The sequence below is a fragment of the Seriola lalandi genome, unplaced genomic scaffold (assembly GCF_002814215.2).
Source record: "Seriola lalandi dorsalis isolate HSWRI2012SDOR001 ecotype SW California unplaced genomic scaffold, Sedor1 jcf7180002054256, whole genome shotgun sequence".
Taxonomy (NCBI): Eukaryota; Metazoa; Chordata; class Actinopteri; order Carangiformes; family Carangidae; genus Seriola; species Seriola lalandi.
This window is the reverse complement of record NW_019524809.1, coordinates 873,864-887,085: the sequence shown is the minus strand read 5'-3', so window position 1 is coordinate 887,085 and position 13,222 is coordinate 873,864. Positions and strand designations below refer to the sequence as shown.

The 13,222-nt window shown below is 41.7% G+C and overlaps 1 protein-coding gene across 4 annotated transcripts in view; it reads left to right on the top strand.

Moving 5' to 3' along the window:
- Window positions 1–13,222, top strand: part of amot (angiomotin) — a 37,422-nt gene that overhangs the window by 18,657 nt on the left and 5,543 nt on the right. For 3 of the 4 annotated variants that reach the window (XM_023404689.2, XM_023404691.2, XM_087173566.1), the window contains 9 exons: window positions 41–614; window positions 1,747–1,891; window positions 3,188–3,280; window positions 3,672–3,817; window positions 7,108–7,257; window positions 9,684–9,880; window positions 11,092–11,220; window positions 12,221–12,459; window positions 12,616–12,870. In XM_023404689.2, the coding sequence (XP_023260457.1) occupies window positions 41–614; window positions 1,747–1,891; window positions 3,188–3,280; window positions 3,672–3,817; window positions 7,108–7,257; window positions 9,684–9,880; window positions 11,092–11,220; window positions 12,221–12,459; window positions 12,616–12,870 (1,928 nt within the window). Of the gene's footprint in view, window positions 1–40; window positions 615–1,746; window positions 1,892–3,187; window positions 3,281–3,671; window positions 3,818–7,107; window positions 7,258–9,683; window positions 9,881–11,091; window positions 11,221–12,195; window positions 12,460–12,615; window positions 12,871–13,222 lie in introns of those variants that run through there. The other variant, XR_015437168.1, reaches the window with a different exon arrangement.

Below are 13,222 nucleotides of genomic sequence, written 5' to 3'. Positions count from 1 at the left end.
TCATTATTATTATCATTATTATTATTATTATTATTATTAGGTCCAGTAAGGAGGGCTCGGTTCACTCCCAGAGGACCCTTCATCAGCACAGTCCCACCTCCTCAGTCACTTCTGTGGGATCCTTGTCCCGCGCCCAGTCCTCCACCCTCAGCAGCATGCTTAGCGCCTCCCACTCCTTCCCCCACCAGCACCCTCAGAGCCAGGGAGAACCCTTCCCCAGCATGGGGCCCCGCAGTCCACAGAGTCCTGGCTCCCACCATACAGGTGAGCCCTTCACCCTGGGGCCCATTCACCCACCCCTACAGAGAGGTCATGGATTCGCATATGACCCCTACGGCTCCACTCCCAGGATGCATCATCAGCAACAGCACCATCAGTATCAACAACAACAACAACAGCAGCAACAGCAGCTCCAAGGGCCGGCATCCCCTCAGCTCCAACAGCCTGTCCAGGCCGGACATTTCCCCCACCCGCACTCCTACTCCCAACTACAAGGGGAACCTTTCGCTATGATGGCGCGCGCCCACCAGATGGTGGATGTGCTGACAGAGGAGAACAGGATGCTTAGGCAGGAGATGGACGCCTGCCGCGAGAAAGTCACCAAGTTGCACAAGGTAATATCTTCTGCAGAAGAGTTTTAAAGGACAGGTTCAAAATCTTTTAAAGTTGATACTCACTATTTAACTGTACATATGGATATATATATATGTACAGTTACAGATTATTTATTGCTGTCACTGTTCCTCCTGTCCAAACAGAGACCCCTTCTAAAAGCAGTTTCATTGTAAGTGATGGGGATGGTGATGGATTAAATCCACAGTAGGTTCAATTGAAGCTGATATGAGACTTCACTGGTTTGAATGAGACAAAGCAAATGGGTGTTTGCCAAAGTCACAGTTTTTTAGTTTGAAATTCTTCCACAGGCAGTGTTTCCCTGCCCAGAAGTGACAAAGAAAAACATTTTGTACTTGAGGCTGTTGACAGTTGCACTGAAATGTAAATAATACATAACAATAGCTAGTGATCAAATGTGATGCAAAGGGAAGAACTGTAAGTTGCTTTGAACAAAAGCTTCTGACAAATGAATGTAACATTCAGCTGATGCATGGGGCATGTTTTTATAAACTCTGACCTACTCCCTTGAATTTACACTATGGACACATTTTTAATTTTACAAAGTAAAGTGGAGAGGAGCTGGAACAGAGATTAAATATGTGTCCTGCAAAGATCAAATATTTCAGCACTACAACTATCATGCACATTCACATTCCACACTTTGACTCAGTGTTTCTGGTATTACTTTTAGGAACAGATGTTCATTGTGCAGATGTTGAAGAGATACTTTGCAGTTTGCAAGAAAAAAAGCTGATCAGGCTTGAAGTTCAGATGACTTGAGTTTGTCAGCTATTTTCTTCTTGATGTTGTCCTTTTGTGTTTTGGTTGAAATCGATTTGACTTTTGATTGTTAGTTCATTAAGCCTTCACATTTGGTGAAGCTCAGGCTGTAACCAGAGTTTAGGGAAGACACCAAGCTGCACCTGTTAATGGATGACAGACCCAGCAAACAACACAGTGTTGTTTGTCGTATGCTTTCAGTGATGCAGGTTTTCACACATGTCAATAGTTTGAAATTGAAAATATAGCATAGAAATAAATTTTACATTTTAATAAAAAAAGGTTTGATGCATATCCTTCATCCTCCCTGTTTCCCCTGTGTCCCTTCATTACCCCTGTGTCTGTGGACAGTTGGAAACAGAGATCCAGCTGGTGTCAGAGGCTTATGAAAACCTTGCCAAGTCTTCCTCCAAGAGGGAGTCCCTGGAGAAAACCATGAGGAACAAGCTAGAGCTGGAGGTGCGACGGCTGCATGACTTCAACAGGGACCTCAGAGGTGAGAGAGATGCAACATATTTCCACACTAGTGAAACTAATGTCCTCTATGTTTTGCCATTTACACAACTTTTACACTAATTGAAAAAAATGTTGATGGACAGAGTGGTGAGAGGTTAAATGTGCCAACATGTGACAAACGTTTTGCACTGCAGTTTATTTGAAGAGTTGTAAGCATAAAGCTAAACACTGTTTTGCTGATCTTAAATGTAAGCGCACAGTTTAACTAGATTCAGGCTGTTTTGTGGCTCTGAATTGTTGATTTCATTTTCAAATGTCCATAACACTCAAAACGTCAGTGAATACCTTTCCTATCTGTATCAGTGTCTTTGTGGCGTCCTTTAGTTCTAAGTTTTAGTAGCTACAACTAAGCAGCAAACTCATTTGTGCTATATGAGCACTCACAGGACAAGAAGCTGCACCCACAGGGTGTCATCAGGTTTAACTGTAGAAGCACAAAGCCACAGCTAGAACCAGTGCTTGAAGTGGGAAAAAATTGCTGGTACTCACTTGTGCATCGGCTGTGGTGTCCAGGTGTTTCCATTATTTTTTCCACCCCTTTTATATCGATGTAAGTAGGCCAAATAACAGAAACACCTCTGCATAATGCAACAATGCTCAACAGCTCCACACGCTACATCAAATCAACAACTGTCTAAAACAGTTTTATTATAAACTGAACATTATAAACTTCATAAAGGAGGATTTACTGCAGGACTGTTTTATTTATTAGACTCCATCAGTTTTTGCTAAATGTTCCTAATAAATTGCCAATATTAGAAATGATCAGTTGTATGCACAGGATGCAAAGAGCCTGACTGGAAATATTTGGTTGATTTTGGTGCTGTCCTCATCTGGGAACTGATAGCTAACTAGTGTAGTTAGCATCTTTTATTTGTTTATATTTGTTAGCTTGTAACTGGCAGTGGCTGACACAGTGCTAGTGGTTGTGTTTATGCAAACTCTCGCTCTCTGTACTGACAATTTTCAGGTTTATTTTTCCCGTGATGTATGAAACCCTCGATGACTGAATCTGTTTTTGTGAGTCATTAGTTCACTGCAGTCCAAGGTGGAAATAGTCAGTCATTGTGTTGGCTGATTATTTTGCTCATGATATGTCTTGTACAAAAAACATATGGAGATGTTAACAAGATTAACAAAGAGTGGGTCTTTAAAGTATCGTGATCAGGGCAAGTTAAGGAAAGTTACTTGACTGTGTACCCAGTATGTTTAATCCCAGCCGATGTCAACACCTATAGTGTGTTTGTTCTAATAATTTTTGTTGTGTGTTCTAAAGAGCGCATGGAGACGGCCAATAAGCAGCTCGCAGCGAAAGAGTGTGATGGCTCAGAGGACAATCGCAAAACCATCTCCCAGCTGCTCACACAGAGTGAGTACAACACTTACACTTACACACACACACACACACACACACACACACACACACACACACACACACACACACACACACACACAAACAGAGCGTGTGACATCCCATCCCCTGGCATTTGTCAGGCACGATGTCATAGACAATGTAAAGATGGACGGAGCCTCCATGACGTCACCCACAGGTTTCTGAGTGAGCTGCTCCACCATCGTCATCTTGGCAGTGTTGGACTCCGTCTAACTCCCGGCTAATTTCCTTTTTAATTAGTTAATTAATGCATGGAGTAGAATGTAAGATGACTAATCTGTGGTGTGCATAACAGCAACCTTTTTTCAAAAAACATGGAGGGTAGCATTGTGTTTGTGCATGGGCTCATGTGTTTGTGTGTGTTCAGACAAAGAAACGCTACGTGAGAAGGAGAAGCTGGAGATGGAGCTGACTGCGCTGCGCTCCACCACTGAAGACCAGAGGAGACACATTGAGATCAGAGACCAGGCACTGAACAATGCCCAGGCCAAAGTCGTGAAGCTGGAGGAGGAGGTAAGAGTCACTTGTCACTCTTACTGCTACACTTTACTGCACGTAGTCAACTTCATCAGAGCCAGAAAATGCTGATATAGATGAAGAAGCCCAGTTGTTGCTGAGGTGGAAGCAGCAACCAGCTTCACCGACTGTGATTTGAATACATCAAAAAAAAAAAACACTCCAAAAAAGTTCCCACCATGATATTTTCTTAATCAAACAAGAGTCAAATCAAAAATAAGTGCAACAAGCTGTCAGATGGCTACAGGACTAGAATCTCAACAGACAACAGCTGCGAGGATATCTCATACCCTGCTGATAATATCTGCTGATCAAGAATAAAGAAAACAGATTCCTTCTTACCACAGCTTTAGATGTTGTAGAGGGCAGAACGAGCCACAGCTGCAGTGTATGCCATATACATTAGAGGCACATAGGAGGACAGTGAGTTGTGAGTTACAGGGTTTTGATGTAGCAGGGGAGCCTTCACATGTAGCTGCCGTTAGTGCACTTTACCTTAGGAGCCTCCTGCTGCTGCTCTCTGAGCCTGAGGGTTATATAGGACCCACTGACTCAGACAGAACCATTAAGGGTCTAATATGCTAAAAGCACAGACAATGCTACTTTGCAAATAGAAAGAAATGAATGGATGAATGAATCAATCAATCAACCAATTTGTCAATCAAAATAAAGTTTGTTATCAGAAATTATGCAAAGATTTCTTTTCTTCACTGTTTTGGGGCATTTTCGAGGATTTAGTAGAGCGTTTTGTCAGCAGACCCTGACGCCAAGATATTAGAAGTGAGATGATTCAAACTTGGTAAAATGAAATAACTGAAAATGATCACTGAAGGAAACAGCTGAACAAACAGGTTTTCTGAGATCCAGGTAAAAAGCGATTCCCAGCAAAGTTAGAATAAACTATATATGTTTGATTATTTCATTTGTTTTTGATTTTCAATTGTGAAGGACTGAGGAGCCCTTGCTGCTCTGTGTGAAGAAAAGCTGACAATCAGGTCACTTTATTGTTTGTTTGGATTCTTGGCGAGTTGCTTGTGTATCCTGGTTACCAATGTTTTACTTTAGTGGAAAACCTCTCAATGCTGCTGCCTCAGTGCTGGCCTGGTGTTGGCCTGCTATCTGACACCAGTGTGTTCTCACTGCTCTGCTGACCTGTCAGTTAGACACAGTGAATGTCCTTTATACTGTCATGTCCACTGGTGGCTTTGGATGGGATGAGCAAATTGCTCTCAGTCTGATCAGTCATTATTCTTCTGGATTTGGTACATGGGTCTGTCTTCATTTCTTTCCTGTATTATAGTTTTATGTCCGTATCATTCACCAAATATGTACAAGGGACTGATTTGATACATAACAAATGGCACACACTCGTTCATGCGCTATGGACAGTTTGGCTCCATTGTAATATTCAAAACAAGACAATAGTAAAGTGTAGTTATATACAGGAGAGAAGCAAACTACATTTTTAAACATACATAGAAACTTCATAAACAAAAATCTCAGAAACTTAACATACCATTCCACATTCAGTTTGCTTCAACTTCATTATCATTGCCATCAGTTATGAAACACAATCATACAGGTTGTAAATAAGGCAAACAACAGTTTCAACAGAGGTCATACTGAAAGTCAGACAGTGATAATGGCTCATTGCACAGGAAAGCATTTTTTCTCATAACTTTTCCTTCACCTTTATTTTCTCATCCAACCTGGAGGCTTGTTTCTAACCTGCCTGAGTGCTGACTGGGGGTACATTGTTTACCATGTTCACCATCTGGGTTTAATGTGTTAACACACTAACATTTGCTAATTAGCACTAAACACAAGTACAGCTGAGGCTGATGGAAAGTCTTTTACTTTACAGGTAGTTGGTATATAACCAAAATATTGGACATGTTACAGTTTTGACCTGATGATGTCCCTAAATGAAAAGTCAGAAGATCATTAATATCAGTACAATTAATCCTTTGGGTGCCATGATTATCTGTGGCAGACGTCGTGGTTCACCCAGCAGTGAGATATTACAATCTGAACATCTCAACTAAAGGCTGAAGAAGACAACAACAGAACTGCCCAATAGAGGGAGGTTGTATGCGAATCTGTGTGTTTATTTTATTTTTCCAATCCTCCACCTCCCTGTCCTGCTCTGTTTTTTATTTGTTTTTCTCTGGGTTTCTGTCTACTTCTGTTTTGAATCATTTCTCCTTTCTTCCCACATTCCCTCCTCCTTTCTTATATTTACGCTTCCTGCATTTTTCCCCCTTTCTATCATCTTCTGCTCCTTCTCTTTTATCTCTTCAATATTTCTGCTTCTTCCTCTGTCTCTCCAACTCTGCCAGCGACAGATGTGGCTGGAGGTATTATATTTTTGAGGTGGGAGGGTTGAGGAGGGGTAACCGAGGTCCCATACAGGACAGGGAACGGGTTGGCGCTGGGCCAAAGTTGGGCTCTGACACAAAACGCCTGCTTATTGTCAGAACAAAGGAGTTGCAAGCTTTTCTCTTGCTCCGTCATTCTCTTCAAAAATGTAAGAGTCTTCAGATTCTTGGCCCTCTGACTGCCTTCTCTCAGCTCCTCCCGTCTTCCTCCCCTCTTTTCTCTCTACTGTGTTTTTTTCCCCTGTTTTTGCAGATAATCACTGTAATCTAAATCAGTCTGTTGAGCAGCAGCAAACTAAACTGTTCACTGGAGACACCTCACAGACACAAAGCCTGGATTTATGTGCTGTAAGCATGATAAGTGTGTTGCCTCTAATCGGTCCAGATCTGTATTTGTTTGGACACTAAAGAATATAATAATAATATGTTAATGTACCAGATCCTTCCAACTCAGTGGGTCAGCAGAGGTCTCACTTACTATATACGGTAAATGGACTGCACTTTTATAGCACTTTTCTATTCTTATCGACCAATCATGCCCTTTACACTACAAGCCACATTCACCCATTCACACACACATTCCTACAACGCTTTCTACTATTCATACAGCACTTTAACCATACATACACACACTCATACACTGATGGAACAACCATCAGAGGCAATTTGGGGTTCAGTATCCTGCCCAAGGACACTTCGACATGCGGACTGGAGGAGCCTGGGATCAAACCACCGACCTCCTCTACTATAATATGGTTGCACCTCTGTTAACAGTTAACTCTGTAACAGTGCTTTATGAAGACCCTGGTGTGTTTGATACTTGGAGTTGACGATTTAGTCCTATCTGCAGGTGAATCAGCACAGCACCATTACCATGATGTAAATATTTCCCTCTCTCTGTGTGTGTAGCTGAAGAAGAAGCAGGTTTACGTGGAGAAGGTGGAGAGGATGCAGCAGGCTCTGGCTCAGCTGCAGGCGGCCTGTGAGAAGAGAGAACAACTCGAGCATCGACTCCGTACAAGACTGGAAAGAGAGTTGGAGTCACTACGCATGCAGCAGGTAAAACACCAGGCCTGTGCTGACTGGCGATCATATACAGACTATCTATAAAACCTATTTATGAATTTTATACAAATCCTCATCAGTCTGCTGTGGTAACACTAGTATCTTTCCAAATCTGTGTAGCCTATAATACAGGCTCACTAAAGTATAGTCTGTGTATCAGGACCTGGGAACCAGCTGTTTTTATGTACATTCTCTAATTGCACAAGAAAAATGGTGTAGTAATGGTGTGGTGAATGTTTTTGTGACACACTTTGAACCCCTTAATACTCATCACTCATGGTTTGAGTGTCACCGCCTGTCTTGAGTAATGTGCCCATGTTCATCCCATTATGGCCACAGTTTACCATCTTCTAATGACTTCCAGCGGGACAATGCTCCATGTCACAAAGCAAAAGTCTCAAACTGCTTTCATAAACATGACGTGAGTTCAGTGAACTTCAGTGGCCTCCCCAGTCTCCAGACCTGAATCCAGTAGAACACCTTTGGGATGTGGCAGCATGAATGTGCAGCTGACAAATCTGCAGAACTGATGTGATGCAGGTCAGACTCTTGACACAGGAGGATGGTGAACACCTCGATCTGTTCTGCGTTTTCTGTGGCGTTTAATTACAGATTTAAAAACAGTTTGATGAGTAGAACTTGATGTTGATAAGTAAGGTGAAAGCAGTTAGATGTCAGTTGATGCCTGCCCTCAGACAGACTGTACTCTTCTCCCAGTTTCAGTGGCTGGACAGAGACATAAAATTCCTTCATTTAGCTGGAGAGATTATAAATAAAAAGCACTTTCTCTTTTCAAGGAAAATAACGGTTGTAACAAATCTGCAGAAATGATGTGATGCAATCACGTCAACATGGAGCTGAATCTCAGAGGGAATCTGTGAAATTTGGTGTGAACTTGTTCCAGAGTTTAGAGCAGAACCTTTTCTAACTCATGGCCGCTTTAAAATCTCAACAAAAAAAAAAACGAAATCCAACCCCATAACAATACGAGGGCCAATAATACGTTCTCAGAGCAATTTTTATTTTAATGATAATTAAGGACTGAACTGAAAGCAGAGGAAGCTCAATTTCTCTTTTTTGTTAGATCACTTGTAGATTCACAACTATCTCTTGACTCTCTTTCCTTTTAGTTATTCCTGGTGCTAACCAGCTACCCATTTTAATAATCCAGTTTTTGCTATGGATGTAATCTTTTAGCGCACAATCAGACTGCGATAGCAAACTCAGATAGCAAACAAACAATCAGACTGAGATAGCAAACAAGTTTAAGTTATGTTGTTGCTGGTGTCAAAGTGGTCCTGCAACAACATAAAAGATCCTATCATTGTCTTATCAGTGATAGTGAAAACATTTGAATGTTTTTGAAGATTGTTTTGTTTTAAAACATTTAAAAATATTGTTTATATACATTTTTTGACCTGAAGGTGACCTTGTACAATTCGCTCTTCTTCATCTTCATCTTAGGGTGTTTGATGAGCAAAGTCAGAGCTGCAGGCAAGAGACTGAAGTGTGGGTGGAGATAAAGTCAGGGCTAATCAGGCAAAGTCATTTTAAGGCCATGAAGGTATTTTTTCATGGAAAAAACTTCTAAATATGTAATTTTGTGGAACAGAGATGAGTTTTATGGGGTTAATCAATGCAAGGAGAGGACCTTTTAACATTTCTGACAGCCAGCAATTTTGTTAACAGATTTCTCTTTTCTTTTTCATTTTTCTTATAACAAGTTTCAGCTCCTGGTTTAGCTATCCAGGCCACAAATGTTACTGGTTTGTTATACTTTCATAGCATAATTTTTGGCTGCAGCAGCAGCTGGTTTCAGCTGTCCTCTACCTGCTGAGCAGCAAACAGGAGACAGACACAGTCAAGCCAGCAGCTGGTGAACATAGTGGCAGTTAAACAGCCAGATATTTCTTTCAGGGGTTGTCTTTAATTGTTGTGTTCACAGCCTGTTCCAGTTGCCCCCAAAAAGCCAATCTGTTACTGTTATTTGCACACCCGTTCCTTGTCTGGACTGACCACGGGCCAGCGCATCATCTGTCAATGTCCATGAGTGAGTGAGTGAGCGAGCGAGCGAGTTGAAAGAGTCATCAAGTTCCACGTCACTTGAGTGGTGGACTTTTCCCATTGGCCGTTGCTCTTTCAATGATTTCGATTTGATGGTTTCTGTGACGTCATCACAGATGGTTTATAGTGAATATGCAACAGTTTTCAAACGACACATTTCCTCAAATAGTGACTGGGGCATTTGTTTAACTCACCTGTATAAGGTAAGAGGTCTTTATTTGTAACTTCCTCTGTTTACATGTATAATTGGTCATTCAGGTATTTTTGTAGGATGCCTTGTTCTAATCTGCTCCTGTTTGCCCTGTTAATGTTTCTGCATTATGTGTTAATACACACACTTCCTGTTACTCTCCCAGCGTCAGGGAGGCTCTCAAAGCAGTGGTGTGGTCCCGTCTGAGTACAACGCCACAGTGCTGATGGAGCACCTCAGGGAGAAGGAGGAGCGGATTCTGGCTCTGGAGGCTGACATGACCAAGTGGGAGCAAAAGTACTTGGAGGAGAGTGTGATGAGGCAGTTTGCCCTAGATGCCGCAGCCTCTGTTGCCACTCAGAGGTAAATCTTCATGTTATAGTTAGTGTGTTGTTATTGGCAGTTCATTCTGTGAGACATTGGGCCTCATGGAAGAACCAGTTGTACAAAGTGATTAGTTCTTAAGGGGGCAAGTATAAGTGATTTAGGAGAATTTGTGGTATTCACCAATTTCTATTAGGTATGAATGAGATTCAGAGGTGGTCCAGAGAACAGAGGGGAAAACACACTCATTTGACTAAAGAATAATAGTGGGTTAATCTGAATGAATTTAGAGATAAATATGATATTAATTAATTAATTAATTTTAATTAATTTATTTTATTAAAATGAATCAAAATTGATTTAAAATGAATAAAAATTACGATGTACTTGATGCAAAATGAATATTCTGTTCACGGTATGATCATCATAGCTAGCCAATTGACAGAGACATTTGAATCAGGGTCTTTATGCATTATCATTCCCTTGCATTTGACAGTGTAATATCACCTGCTGCAGGCTATAATTGTCTCTAGTATATATATATGTATCTCAGTGATTGTTGTCCCCTCGCATATTAGTCATGGACCTCTGTGCTTTAGAAAGCTTCTAACTTCATGTAGTCTGGATAGTTATTCCTCTTTATTTCCATCGCAGTACAGCGCTGCTCTGATGACTCGTCACTGACAGATGTACTATTATTATTTTGAATAGTTTTCGGTCCTGCGACTGCGACTACAACTACTGACTACTGATTTGTAGCAGGCAGCACCCTGTATGTGGCAATTTTAATGCAAATAAGTAAGTCATGTACAGGTGGTATTCATTAGTCTGAGAGAAGTGATTTATGACAAGTTTTTCAATCAAGAGAGTTTGGTGAATCCAACTTGGAAGCCTCACAGAAAAAAGTATGAGAAATTGAGGACAAGAATATAAAAATGTTCTCGGGTGAAGCCAGTTGTTTCAGACACTGATGTCTCTCAAATGTTCATAAGCTAATGGTTAAATGGCTTGGCTTGAACAATGGGATGGAGCCTGGATGAGCAAATACCTCAACTGAGACACATGTGTGTCAAGACTCATCAGAATTAATGTTCCCTTATAGGAAAAGTAGAAATTAGCATTCAGAAGCAATAAATTCTACTTGCGACATCATTGGCTTTTTATATTTTATTATTTAAATTATTTATTTTTTTGTGGATGAGCTATTTCTGGACAGTGTTGTCTAATGGAGGCTCTTTCCTGTTTCGCAGGGATACATCGGCAGCGGTGATAAGCCACTCTCCCAGCAGCAGCTACGACACGTCGGTGGAGGCTCGAATTCAGAAAGAAGAAGAGGAGATTCTCATGGCTAATCGACGCTGTCTGGACATGGAAAGCAGGTAAAGCTCTCTCCACATACATGCAGCGTCCCTTAGACCTGTTGTCGGGTGGCAACCTGGTAAATATTCCTTTTAGTTTGGACGATTATCTCATGAAGTTTCCCAGTGATTAGTTTTTGTTTTCTGATGGTGGCTTAAGTTTCTTCCATGTGTCTTGATAACTGTATTTCCAGGTGTAAACAAACAAACAAAGAAAAGATGTTGTTATGATCCATAATTCACTGTGGACTGACTAGCGGGTATAGTGGTTCAAAGACATGCTAAAGCACACATGTGGATTTCATTCTCAGCCTGCTTTCACAACAGTTCCAATTAACTCTGGTGTCTTTGCTGGTTTGGACAACTGGACAGAGACCAACTGAGAGGGATTTCAGTCAGTTTCAGATGAAATTTTTCTTTGTGGTGTGAAAGCAAAGCAGACCAATCACAGGGTTGTGTGATTCTGGCAGGAATTCAAAAGTTAAACTGCTATTGAATCCATCTGTTGATTGGGATCTGTCAGAAAAAAAGATCTAATAGGCATCCTGTACAAGCAAATCATTCAGTAACCATGGTAAATCTTTCCGTGACCCATCAGAAAGTGACAGGGGTTTAAACAGAGATGTTTTGCAGTTTTTCATTAAAAAGTCAAACTTAGTGATCACATTAATGTTAATTAGATGCCTCTTCTTCATCATTGTGACACTAGAGGAGGTAAACAAAAACATTAGGCACTGTTATGTGCCGCTGTTGTTGGTCTCTCCACCTTTCGTTCTAACAGTGCAGGGTGACATCACCAAAACTGCTTAATGGATGAGTTATTTGTCAGTCCATAGGACTTCATGTTTACTGGTTTGTCTTTAAGAAGCCAGTGTGAACATGAAGTGGACCAGAACTAAAAGGCAACAATGAGTATTTTTTTAATCCTTAATCAAATAAACTAAAGTCCAGATGTGAAAGCACAAATGTAGCTCACAGGTGCTCACTGTCCTGCAGTAACTGTGGCTCCTATCTGGTCCAGGATAAAGAATCTCCATGCCCAGATTATAGAGAAGGATGCCATGATCAAGGTGCTCCACCAGCGCTCGAGGAAGGAGCCCATCAAGTCAGACCTGCCATCTGCCATGAGGCCTTCTAAGTCCCTGATGTCCATCTCTAACACTGGCTCTGGTGGTTCAGGACTGCTCTCTCACAGCCTAGGACTCAGCAGTTCACCCATCACCGAAGAACGCAAAGACACCAGCTGGAAAGGCAGTCTGGGTAAGAACCAGCAGTCGTTACACCTAATGCAGAGTGTTTACCATGTGTGACACAGCAGCTGAAATGGTACTATGGTTGAGAAATGGTGATAGACAGTCACTTGTCACTACTGTCAGCATTTTTTTTTAGCAATTATTTCTTCTCATGCTTGTCCAGGGGTTCTACTGGGTCCAGAGTTTCGCACAGAGTCTCTCAGGACGGAGTCTATCTCATCATCTCCCTCCCCAGTGCTTCCTTCCACTCCAATGACTGCAGGCCACTCGAAGACGGGCAGCAGGGACAGCTGCACGCAGACCGAAAAGGGCCAGAATCAGGACACCAGCAAGCCCAGCACTCCAGCACTTCAGAGCATGACATTGCCTGCCCGCCTGTCCAGTCCCAGCCCTGTCTACATCCCTGATCGCATAGCAGGTCAGCTCTCACTGTCTGTCAGACATGTCTGTCCAAGCTCAGGGATGTGTAAGGCTCTAATCACAATCCAGATTCCTAGAGAAATTTAGACTGTGCCTGCTGTTTGGTGCGTGTACTTCACTCCTCTCTACGACATGAATGAAACTGAAAGTAATGTCCTTTGTAAAGACTGAAACGAGAAGTGAAGGAATTTTCTAGTAATAATATATGCCTTCAGTGCTATTACATTACAGGCACATAATTACACTGTCACGACATCTGTCCAATGACATGGTTCATTATGATTTACTGCATAGCCATTCATCAGTCCACCAATGTCAGGCCTACACTGACCACACAGAGTAATGACTTA